The sequence below is a fragment of the Poecilia latipinna genome, unplaced genomic scaffold (assembly GCF_001443285.1).
Source record: "Poecilia latipinna isolate Pla-1442-1.1 unplaced genomic scaffold, P_latipinna-1.0 Scaffold599, whole genome shotgun sequence".
Classification (NCBI taxonomy): domain Eukaryota; kingdom Metazoa; phylum Chordata; class Actinopteri; order Cyprinodontiformes; family Poeciliidae; genus Poecilia; species Poecilia latipinna.
In genome coordinates, this window is record NW_015113215.1 from 372,337 (window position 1) to 384,574 (window position 12,238).

At 39.8% G+C, this 12,238-nt stretch overlaps 1 protein-coding gene across 4 annotated transcripts in view; it reads right to left on the reverse strand.

Moving 5' to 3' along the window:
• The window catches only part of LOC106953737 (rho-associated protein kinase 2-like), a 44,904-nt gene that overhangs the window by 21,834 nt on the left and 10,832 nt on the right, over positions 1–12,238 (reverse strand). For all 4 annotated transcript variants that reach the window (XR_001426249.1, XM_015042706.1, XM_015042708.1 and 1 more), the window contains exons 5-17: positions 11,398–11,658; positions 10,169–10,313; positions 9,937–10,075; positions 7,965–8,056; positions 4,510–4,669; positions 3,813–3,909; positions 3,627–3,706; positions 3,084–3,132; positions 2,859–2,994; positions 2,685–2,776; positions 1,644–1,890; positions 681–787; positions 398–557 (exon numbers count right to left, since the gene is read on the reverse strand). Coding sequence is in view for 3 of the 4 variants with exons in the window: in XM_015042706.1 (XP_014898192.1) it covers positions 398–557; positions 681–787; positions 1,644–1,890; positions 2,685–2,776; positions 2,859–2,994; positions 3,084–3,132; positions 3,627–3,706; positions 3,813–3,909; positions 4,510–4,669; positions 7,965–8,056; positions 9,937–10,075; positions 10,169–10,313; positions 11,398–11,658 (1,765 nt within the window). In the remaining variant the exon portion in view is untranslated. The remainder of the gene's footprint in view (positions 1–397; positions 558–680; positions 788–1,643; positions 1,891–2,684; positions 2,777–2,858; positions 2,995–3,083; positions 3,133–3,626; positions 3,707–3,812; positions 3,910–4,509; positions 4,670–7,964; positions 8,057–9,936; positions 10,076–10,168; positions 10,314–11,397; positions 11,659–12,238) is intronic.

A 12,238-nucleotide genomic window follows, 5' to 3' on the forward strand; every position in this document is an offset into this window, starting at 1 on the left:
AAAAAAAAAAATCACAATTTCTAATTAAACCCCTTTTTTGCTTTTTGAAAGATTTTTGAAGTAGCTTTTGGAAATGGCAGGATAGAAACCAGGTGGCTAGAGATTAAAAATTTAAATATGAATAAATAAATAAATAAAAAAATCTAGGCCTTACTGGGAAAACTGATCAGTAGAAATAGTGACAGGAAAAAAGAAAAACAATAATAATCAATAATGTGCTTTTTCTTCCCCACTTCAATAAAAATGTTTACATTGAGTTTTTTGTATTCAAATTTTCATAGGGTGACATTTTGCTCCTACAATAAAATATCCATTAATCTTAAGGCATTTACAAATTCTTACCATGGCTGCCAGCACATTTATCAGCATCTGTACGTCTATTGATCTTTCTGCTCACCTTTTAAGGCCTCAGATTTGGGCTCCTCGATAGATTTGTTGACTTCGCTTTTATCTGCGAGTTTAGCTTTGGTAGCCTTATGCTCTGCCTCCTCCTGCTCCAGATTCTGCTGGAGCGACTTGAGCTGGAACATCAGGTCAATCTCCTGGTTGTTCTTTTCCTGCAATCAAAGCGTATATGTTAAGTTTTTTTTTAGAATAATGACTTTTACACCGTAAAGTCTTTAATCGAGGAATATTTTACACTTAAATACAGTGAAAGTGATTGGGAGAGAAGGAAATACCTTTTCGAGATTATTTAGCTTCGTCTGTAGTTCCTTTTTTTCACTGTTGACCTTGGAAAGAGAAGATTTCACCTCCTTCACTTCGTCTTCTAGGAGTGAAATTGTTCCTGAAAAGGAATAATGTAAAAACAGCAATAAAATTAGCAGAGAGGTGGTTAATATTTGTCTAGAAGTGAAGCAACTATTTTGACACAAACATGCAATAATTTAACACCTGGTCCGCCTATTTTTGGACATTCCCTGTGTGACAGCTCATGTTTGACCTAAAACACCCAAAATACGGCACTTTATGTTTGTTTTCCTTTTCTTTTCCATGAATCGACCCTAAAGGAGACTTTGACCAACGGAAGAAAAAAAACGCCAAACAGGTAACACTTTATCCTAACAAATTCCCCTCTGACCTCAGAGGGCGGTGTCTCTGTGTTACAGAGACCATGAAATTTAAAGCCACCTCTCAAGGAAAAAAAAAAAAAAAAACCTGCAATGTTCTGGCATCTTGCTTCACTCTCCACCTCCTTCAGCAGATGTTTCCACCTATGATCCAATATTTCCCAGGGCTGATTCCAAAAAACAATTCACATCTAATTCTCAGTTCAACTGCACACTCCAAGTTATGTAATGTCTTTCTTTTTCCAAAACTTGAAGAGATGTTTACTTCAGGGGCACACAAAAATCTGATTACTTTTAAAAATCTAGATCAGGGGGTGGGCAACGCTGGACTCCTGCAACTTTTAGATGTGTCTCAACTTCAACACACCTGAGCCAAATAATGAGGTCGTTAGCGGGACTCTGGAGAACCTGACTGCACTTAGGAGGTGATTCAGCTGTTGGATTCAAGTGTGTTGGACCAGGGAGACATCTAAGAGTTGCAGGACACCGGCCCTCGATGGACCAGGATTGCCCACCCCTGGTCTTGATCGAACGATGAGTTAAACCGTCTGTTCAGCTGCTTCTGTGTCTCACCCTGCAGGTCAGCGAGGGTCTCCGTCTTGAGGTTGTGTTCTCTCCTCTCCTCCTCCAGCTCGTCTTGCAGCCCCCTCATCTGCTTCTCCTGCTCCGCCTTGCTCGCTTCCAGTCCGCTGCACTTTTTCTCCATCTCCCTGAGGCTGACTTCGAGGCTCTGGGCTTGTTTCTGTGCCTCCGCCTGGCCCTTCTTCAGCCGAGCCACCGCCTCCTGCTCAGCCTGCAGGGCATCGTTAGCCTCGTCGAGCTACAGGTGAGGAATAGATTAAGTTAATTCTCATTTAGCCTAAGAGGCAAAATGTTTTCATTATAGCAGCAGATTTAGTAACATATTTCAGAACAGGATAGAACACAAATACCCTTCCATCTGTGATGAAATGAATGTGAAGCAGCAGCAAAGTGACAGGAAAAACAGAAGGCGGCAAAATCACAGGTAAAAATATAAAACAAAAAATAAAGGTATTTTTTTTTTTGTTTGTGCAGTCTTGTTGTCTTTTGAATCAGTATGAAATCTAAATTATTGTTAGAGGTGGAAATCTTGATTATCACAAGTAGGAATAGGCCATTATATTTTAATTAAGTCAGTGATGTCATGCACTCCTACGACTTCTAGAAGGGAAACAGGCCCACAGCATCACAGATCTTCAGTTAAGCTAAACATTAGCTTTATCCTCCTGTGCCACCTGTCATGCAGATATAATGGTCATTTTTATCACTAAAATGGAATGTTCTCCTGTATTCCACATTTTAAAGAGCGACTAAGAAAACTCTGTCATGTCCAACTTACAACCCTAAGCAGCTAAGTCACACAAAAAGCATATACATATAAATACAACCGGCAACAATGAAGGTCAGAGACAATGCTAGACGTATTTAGTAAGGTTAAATATCAACTTGCATTCAATCATATGCATGGGGAATATTTGGTTAATTACACATGATACAAACGCATAAAAAAAACTTTGATGGCAAGTTCTCAGTTTTCTGCGAGAAAAGCGAACCATGCTGTGGCGAGTAACGATACAGAGTTTCCCTCCTCACCTGCTTTTGCAGCTGGATGTTCTTCTCATTGGATATTTGTGAGTGTTGGTTCCTCTTCTTCATGTCCTCCAATTGGTCCCTCAAGTTGTTCACTGCAAAAACAGTCGAGAAGGACGTTATTCAGACTTTGAAAAAGACAAACCCAGTGTCAGATAAAGGTCGCTGGGCGCTCACACTCGTTTTCCAGGATGCGCTTCCTGTCTGCCTCCATCTCCACCTTGCGGATGTTCTCCGCACTCTGGTGCTGCAGCAGGGCTCGCTCTCGCTCCAGCTGCCTCATGGAGGCTTCCACTTTCTGCCGACTGTTCATCTGATAAAACAGGAAGGCAAACTTAGACCTACTGTGTTATATGAGACTGGGTTAGAGCGCCTGCAGCCACTTCTGAGTCCATTTTTTACCTCCTTATCCAGTTCATTGACCAGCTTGTCTAAACGATTGGTGGCATTTCTGAAGATAAAAAAAAAAATAAAAAATGATTACAGATTTTCCATTAAAATATAAGATAGAGATTTAAAAACAATTTCCTTGACATATAACCACTTGTTAAAAACACATTTGATCTGTTCTTTTAAACATTTTCTTCTCAAAATGAGCAAACTGGTGAAATGCAATGAATAAATAAATAGAAGAACAAAAATGAAGCTGCATTTGACTTTACCACTCTTCTTCTCGTTTCATTTAGCCTATACTGCAATATTAGGATGTTAATTACTACTTCTTTCCTAAGTGATTCTGCTAATATATAAACAAAACAGTGATCTGAAATGAATTCTTTTTTATTCTTAAAATCACAATCTATAGATAACAGTGTATCAAAAAGTTGATTTATAGTTTCAGATTGTACAAAAAGTGGTATAATCCATCATAATGATGTTCAAGTGTGTGTGTGTGTGTGTGTGTGTGTGTGTGTGTGTGTGTGTGTGTGTGTGTCCCAGTCATACTTGCACTTCTGCTCCAGTTCATCTTTGGCCTGCATCTCATGATCAAGCTGCTCCTCCAGCTGCTTCACCTTTTTCTGCAGCTGCTCAGAGGGAAAACAAAGAAAAAATGTCTTCCGTCTATACTCTCTGACGGGATAAAAAAAAAAACAAACAAAAAAAAAAAACTTTGCACACAAAGTCACTCACGTCTTTCTTGCTATCTGCAGAATTTTCTGTATCCTTACAGTTTTCCTTACAGTCGTCTGAATCCTCCTCAGAGCTGCTGCCTGTTCTGCTCAGGAGCCTACAAACGGAGAGAGGAAACCAACGAATGTTTGCAACAGCTTTAACTGGTAGCAACACACAAGACCAAACTTCAGGCAGCATGTGAGGTTCAAAGATCAGCCATAACAGTTTCAGTTTGTAAAACCATTAATTTTGGAGTTTAGATGCAGAGTTGCTGCACTTGGTTATTTTCAGTACTCTTTACCTTTTTGACAAATATGTCCAATAAAATTTGGCTACATGCCAACAGTTACTGTGGATTAAGGCAGTTCAGCAACATAACTTTAAGAAATAAATGTTTTATTCCTCAATATTTGTGCTAGGCTAAAGTGAGGCAGGAATCTACGATAAATCAGACGCAGAGAGGGCGTTTAAAGAGACTGTCAGAACAAGGCGGCAGTATGGGTCTAAAACAGGGATACAGTGTCTGGCTTCAGTGTGAAGCTGTTGTTTCCCTTTAAGCATTCCTGTAAACAGTCCTTTGTCAGTGCAAGGAACTGGTTTTTCCTCATATAAACCCATTACAGCAATACAAATAAATCAAAAATAAAAATTTTTCAATGACATATCTAGATAAAACACCAGTCAAACAAAAAGAACACAAGATTAAAAGACTCACTGATCCTCCTTGAAATAAGTGAAGCCGATAAATGGTAGCTGGTTGCCCGTAAACGCTCTGGGAGGAGGAAAAGTCTCGGCAGTTCCCTTTTCCACCTCTATGTCATCAAAGTTACTGGTGTCTATGTCGCTGTTCAGCTCTGGAACCACTGGAGCCACAGCTGGAACACAGGAGCAGAGGGCGAATCGTTGAGTCAAACGGGTCAAGGAGGAGGAGGCAGTGCGAACCAGGAGGGTTAGAGTAGAAATAAAGATTCAGTTGAGTATAAAGATGGTGGATTGCCTCAGAGTTATTTACTGCCCCTCTGAACCATTTCGCATTTTATCGTGTTACAAGAATTAACAGCAAATTATTATAATATTGTATTACAGTGTATAACTGGGAGGCAACAAAAGGTTTTTAATATTCTTTCCGAACAGAGGTCTAAAAAGTGTGGAGTCCATTTGTATTTCCGGTGGCAGTGTTCTGTGGATCCACCTTATTCTGCTATAACACATTTCCTCCACTGCCTAGTTTCTTTCGCCTCGCTCACCTTCTTGTCAACTCTGAACTCTTTGACAGAGGGCACGGTCTGCTGAGGCTGATGATGTTAGCGTTCCGCTATAAAAGTGTTCTGCATCTTGACCTGATTATCTCATTTCACGTGTCTGATGTGTTCCTTATAAATGTTAAAATAACTTCATGATGCCGTTTCTCTGAGGTCTACACAAAACAGCTGTGCTGCACTCATCCTAAGATTAAATTAAAACGAATAAGGGGAATTTTAAAGGCCATTGGATGCATTAGGTTTTAGCTAAGTGCATCAAGATTAAAAAAAAAAAAAAGCCTTGTTTCCAAATTTTTACTTGGAAGAAAACTGTGAAAAAAAAAAAAAAAATCATCCTCCTTCCACTTTAACATTTGGTCCGTGCAGTGAATGTAGAGGATTGCAATGTGACAAAACGTGAAGAAGATCCAGCAGGCGAAGAGCATTTAAAAACCCTTCCTTGAAAACATTTTAGCACTGAATATTTTATTTTTTTTCACCCCGTTCAGCCAACCCTGTGCCAACTTTGGCACGGCCTGCAGTAGGAGTACGTTTCCTACAGGTTGGCGTGAGCTTGACACCACTCCTTTTCCCCACACAGTGCTTGCTTTGTGCCCCACACACACAGCTACCTTTCACAAATGAATCCTGACCACAGCAGCAAAAAAAAAAAAAAAAAAAAAAATACAGCACCCTCTGCTCTCCTTTCACAAGAGCAAGCACACTTTTGAACACGACACAGCGTGCAGACACAAATCCGTGCAGGGGCCAATCAGATAAAAATGGTCCTTTAGTCTATAAAAAGATTCCAATTAAATAAAAGACAAGCGGCCTCAGACGGGTGTAATTCTGGCTCTGTGCAAACAGCTCTTTACTGTTAGGTCGAGACTTGACCGTCAGCTTGATGAATACGCACGAATGATATCAACGTAGGGGGTGATGTAAAACTAGAAGCTTGGAAAAAAAAAAAAAAAATAGAAGTCAAACGTGTGGTGAGACAGAAAGAGACATGGATGGCCTTGTGGCAAGACTTCCCAGAATGCTCTCTGATAGGGAGAGTCTAATGACAGGCAGCCGCGGCCACAGTGAGAGTGAAAAAGAGAGTCGGAACCCTTCGAAACGGGGCGCCCCTCTCATTAGACGAGGCCACACGATCGTCCCGCCCGCTGCTACGGAGGATGCGCCTTTCTCAGCCCCTGCATCCACTCGCCCGTCATTTCGCTGCAATCACCGCCGTAAGCAAGAAAACGGAAGGAGATAAGAGTCGCAGCACAGAGCGAAGGCCTTACGTAGCAGGGAGTCGTTTCGTTCTTAAAGATCTAAAGAGTGCACAGATAGGGCTCTGCAGGAAACAAGAAATAGATCTGGCTCACGTTTCCAGTGCGTGTTGAGCCTGTGTGTGCGCGTCTGCCTGCGTGCGTGTGTGTGTTTGAGAGGGAGAGAGAGAGAAAGAGGACATGCATGTGCAGCGCAGCAGTGGCACAGCGGTGGTTTTATGTTCCAGACTGCAAGGCTCTGATCAGAACTTTAGTCTGCCCTTATAATCAGAGCCAGGTGCAGCGGAGAAATGGGGAGGCGAAAGGAAAAGGCTCTGAATGTAATCACTCACAGACACAAAGGTGCTCTTCATAATCCTAATGTAGAAATTCTAATTTTCTTCCTCTTTTTTCCACCCCATATCCTATAATTTCAGCAATGCACAAAGAGCTTCTTGTAAAGACTATTTTTTTTTTGTTTTAAGTTACAAAGAGAAGTGCACACTGTAGAGTAATGTTATCCAAATCCCACACTTGATCTCACTGACCTGTATGACAAGATTTTTATCCGTCATATGTACACAAAACCATCCAGAGACAAGAATCTGATCAGACTCAAGTAATATTAAAACATTTTATGAGTTAAAAAATTAAGGATATCCACGTTAAATAATCTGACTTGAAATTAAATGTTTCGAATGTAGCAACTACATAAAACTCTATGGGGGAAAAAAGAACAAAAAAAGTGAGGCTAAATTATATGGAAAACAAATTTAATAATTAACTAAACATCAAAACAATATTACATTGCTTTCCACGACAAATATTTTATAAATCATAAAAGCAAAACAAACGATGAAAATCATAGTTCGAGAGAAAAATAATACTTCGAGTGACGTTCCAGAAGAGAGGGAGAAAGGAAACAAAGTTTCCCTCACTCCAATTTTTGCTGCACACTGCTGATCAGCTCCGCCTTATTAGGGTGACGCTGCTTTACAACTGCCATTAAGGAGGCCTGGGAATGTCTGTTAAGCAGCTGGCTGCAGGATGCCAACCTCAGAAGAACGAAGACTAATTAACCAGCTAATAAACGGTTAATTAGTCATTTAATCGTCAACTAAACTGCAAGTGTGTATAATTTTAGACTTAAAAACAACAATTAAAATAGTGGGCAATGTTAGTAAACCTGCCATAATCAAGCTATTTAATTTCACCAACAGTGGCTGTAATTGCTCTCTTTCCAGCATGTTGTCTTATAAATTTTAAATACATTAAGTCTTTAAATACACGACAGCAAACCAGTATTATTTGAAATCTGCTGCTCTCATCTTTAATGCATTTTTTTTAAAGATATACTCCATATGAGCTGATTTCCAGAAGGATTTGCGCAATAACATGATGTCCTGCTCCACAAAGCGTCCCATCATTTGATGCCAGATATGACACCATATGGAGAGCATGTGTAGCATAAGTGAAGGCTTACTGGTGCAGGAGCTGGAAATAAACTGAAATCACAGGCTAAAGCGAAGCAAATCTGGAAAGGGAATGGAATGAGCTGGAGGTGATAAGACAGAAATGGCAACAAGACTAAGGCGCACATTACCAGACATGGGAATAACAGAGGGAACCTACACCTGCACAGGCTCAGAGACATGCACCACGTGCCCACTTACTGTCACGGATGTTGTCAAAGGTCCACTGGTCGTCCTTGAAGAAGGGGTGACGTTTGATCTCATCCACTCCGGTGCGGCCCAGTCGAACCTTCCTGCACACAGCAACAAGGAGGAGGCAGAGGCGCGTTGAGAGGCGAGTTGCCTTAGTGAGAATGCAAAACACTCCCCACCTCACCCCGCCCCTCCACCCACCATCACTAACATGTCATCCCAAAAACACAGAGCCCAGTGGAATGACTGCACTGACCAAACTGGCCAGAATGGAGAGCCGCATGACCGCTGCTGCAGAGAACCTCCTGTGTTCAGCCAGAGCCAAGATAATATAGTTTCAGAATGGCAGAAAGTTAGCGTGAGGAACCGTCGGCAACACAGAACTTTCTCTCCTTCAATGCCTCTCTGCATCCCCCCACCCCAATACCTCTGGGTGCATGGCGGCAGAGGGGTGTGGCAGTTTGGGCTTGCCACGTGTGGGACATTCCAGATCAAGCAAGAAGGGGAGAGAGCGGAGTTTTCTGATGGGTGCATTAAAAAAAAAAAAAAAAAAAAAAAACGGAAACCCGAGGAAAGTTTAAAAGCTATGTCTTTGTGCCCAGAACACTAAAGGAGTAAATAGGGGCAAGAGAAATGGAAACTGGCAGCAGTCAGGTATAAAATGTTGCACATAAAGGAAAAATTAGATAACTCAAAGAGAGACAGGGTGGGGAGGGGGGGGGTAACAAGACCGAATGAGTGATCCAGCAAAATGGGAAGACAATGACAGAGTATGTGGGTTAAGTGCATGCAGTGATTAGCGAATGTGTGTGTGAGACTGCCTCACATACACACATCGGATTCTGTGCGTGGTGAGAGAATAGTGAGTGAGAAAGCAAATAAACTCAGTGAGAAGGAAAAAATGAAAGGCTGCTCTGTAGAGAAGCAGAAAGGGCCTGTGTTTAAAGCCTTTTCTGGGGAGGGGTCAGTAATGTAAACAGGAAGTGGTCTCTTCCACTGGAAACGGCCACAAAGCAGGACCACTAGCCATTTATTCATTCAGTGAATGAATAAATCAGAATTTAAGCTTAAATTCTGATGTCATTAAGAAACCTTTGGATTCATTCAGCTATTTTAGGCAGACAGACTCAAAAAAACAACAAAAAACATTGTCTAATTTGAAAATACTTCAACAATGAATAATTCCTAATTTCACTATTGCCTGCAGTGCATCAAATTGAATGTTTTTTTTTATTTTTATATGTGCTAAATGACTCACTGATTGGGGTGGAATGGCCTAGATAACACCAAAATCAGTCGAAAAACAAATCTGTCAGCAGCCGAAGGAGATTTTTATTATGATATGGGTTATAATATTTTTAAATGGTCATAAATAATAATCATCAACATCACAATCATCTTCAAATCTGCGTCTTTTCTTCAGCATATGCCTGAAGTTGAGCTAGTCATTCCATTACGACCAACTCAAGCTGCCACACCGCTCCGCCGCCAAGCACCCAGAGGTAGTGGGATGACGGGACACAGAGAGGAATTTTGGTTTTGTTCACAAATTGGTTTCCATTTTTCAACAAAACAATATAACTTTACATCAAAGATCAACAATAAATAAAATTATGACAGTTTTGTTTGGATTTCTCATTTTTTAAGTTTGATTGTTTAGTTTTTTTTGTTTTTTTTTTTTTTTCTGTCAGTGGACTGCTGCTGGTAATTTCCCAGAGGAACCAGTAAAGTTCAATCTAATTCAAGCAAATCTAGGCACTCTTTTTTTTTTTTTTACCTTTTTGAGTGATGCTGTCTTATATCAAGGCCCAGACAACTAAACTGTTCGTAGGTCTGTGATTGGGTAATGCAGCCAAACAGCGAGAAACCCAAAATGGCTCCAGCTAATCAGCATGTTCATACACATGAAGTGGATTATGATTTATATTTAAAAAAATGGTCTAATGGTCTAAGAACATTTGACAACGTTTGATGATCAAACCTGTCAGTGAGAAAAGCACTTATGAGATCTTTGGCATTCTGAGACATCTCCACATCGTCCGGAAAGACCAGAGCGTTATGGTGGTTCATGATCTTCCCATATGTTCCGATGAGAGACTCGGCATAGAACGGAGTTTCGCCTGTGATGAATATTAGAGATTAAAGCTTCCTAGATTTTTACCAATAAACCCACAGAAAGAAGTTCATACTTGTGAATTTAAACTGAAACTCACCAACAAGCAATTCGTACAGGGAAACTCCAACAGACCACCAGTCACATTCCTGACCGTAGGTACCATCACCGCCTTGAGACTGAAGCACCTCCGGGGAGATGTAGTCTGGTGTGCCTACAGCTGTCACACAGTGCACCATACCAGACTGTAGACAAGCAAACACACAACCATAAGTATAAGATTCAAAGTATCAGGTCTGGGGACACACTATTTAATATATACAGAGATGATCTGTGTCAAAGTCCCCAACTAAATCTGTCTTCCAATAACTATTGTTGATCTTACAGAACACATCAAGACATATTTTCATGACTTGAAAAACTCTTTTGTGAGCTGTGTTAGTTTGCTGATCCAAAAAAGTCAACCTTTTACTTTTTACAATGGTAATCACAAAGTAAGAGACAGTGCACTGCTTATTCTCAATTTAATCAAATTAGTGTCTAGAAAGAAAAACTTTTGCCTAGAATGATTAAGTTTTTTTTTAGTTTTTTTTAACGTTTTTTAGGGGACCCATATTTTTTCTCAACAAAGTTTTTCTGTGTGTTATACCTATTTTTTTTTTTTTACAAATATTATTGAATTTAGTCTTACATTTTATTTTTACTTTCCTGTTTTGGTTTTATATATTTTGCTTCTGGTACTTATTTATTTATTTTGTATTTATTTATTTTTTTATTTTTGCTTATACAGTTTTTCCTTTTTAGTTCTATAATTTTTAAAATGTTATTGATGCACTTTGTATTTTCTGTCTTGAAAGATGCTATATAAATGAAGCATATCGTTATAATTTATTTAGTTACTTACCAGCAATACAAGTCTTTATATATACTTGCACAAAAAATTTAATTGCAAGAAACCATAATGCATGTCGAGGTGTTTGTAATGACTTCAGACGATTTCCCCAAAGGCACAAATATGTAGGAGCGGCTATTTTAAAAAGCTGTGGTGAAAAGCTGAGAAACACTTCCTGCTCCACACCAGAGGCAGAACCACAGAGGCATTTTGATTTGGGTGCTTAGCAAAGTAAATCCTGAAGCTTTTCAAAACAGTTCAAGTGCAATTTTGAGTGGCACTTCCACTATTTGAACACCTGATGGTGCACTAGAGCTCCAAGTGACAATACAACAAATGTATTTCCCTGACAAAGAATAACTAAATGCATTTTCACTTCTAAAGTTTCAGAAATAGTGAAACATCTCATTCACTCCAATTCACAACAATCAACCTACCGAGTTCATCCTCATGCAGGTGCCAAAGTCGGCTAGTTTGAGGTGTCCGTGCTGGTCCAGCAGCATGTTGTCCGGTTTAATGTCGCGGTGGATGAAACCCATAGAGTGGATGGCATCCAGCGCCAGCACCAACTCGGCCGTGTAGAAGCGAGCCCACTTCTCGGGGATGTCGTAGTTTATGGTGAGTGTGACCACATCTCCGCCCGGCATGAACTCCATCACCATGTAGAGGTTCCGATCATCTTGGAAAGCGCAGCAAAGCTGGAATGATGTCCATTCCACACATAAATGTCATGTCTAAGTGCTTAAAGATTTTGCACTGATACAGATTTCACAATTGCTGTTCATTGTTTCACAGCCAATAGTGAAAGTCAAAAATCATTACTGCAAACCTGATGCCAGGATTATGTCAACTCTAGCTAAAAAAAAAAAAAAAAAACAACAACCAGGTTCAACTGATTTATCTAAAATATTAAGTTATTGTAGCTTAATTAGTTTAGTTTTCAAATTTTTAATTTAAACATATGTTCTATTTAAACTTCATTCAAAATAACCAACATAACACACAAGTTCCTTGTTGCAACTTTATAGCAAATAAAGTTGCAAATAAAATAAGATTGGTTGCAAGATAGCACAAAAGAAACTTATTATTTCAAACTGGATTCTTGTTCCACATCTTTTAATTGCCTTAGCAGTTAATAAAACCATTACGTTTGTAGGATTTGATTGGAACATCCGGATTAACACCATGAAACATATCTGCAAGATGATCTAAAGAGGCGTTGCCTGGACAGAAGTGAAACTGCTTTTTGTTTCTTGTTTTTTTTTTGTTTTTGTTTTT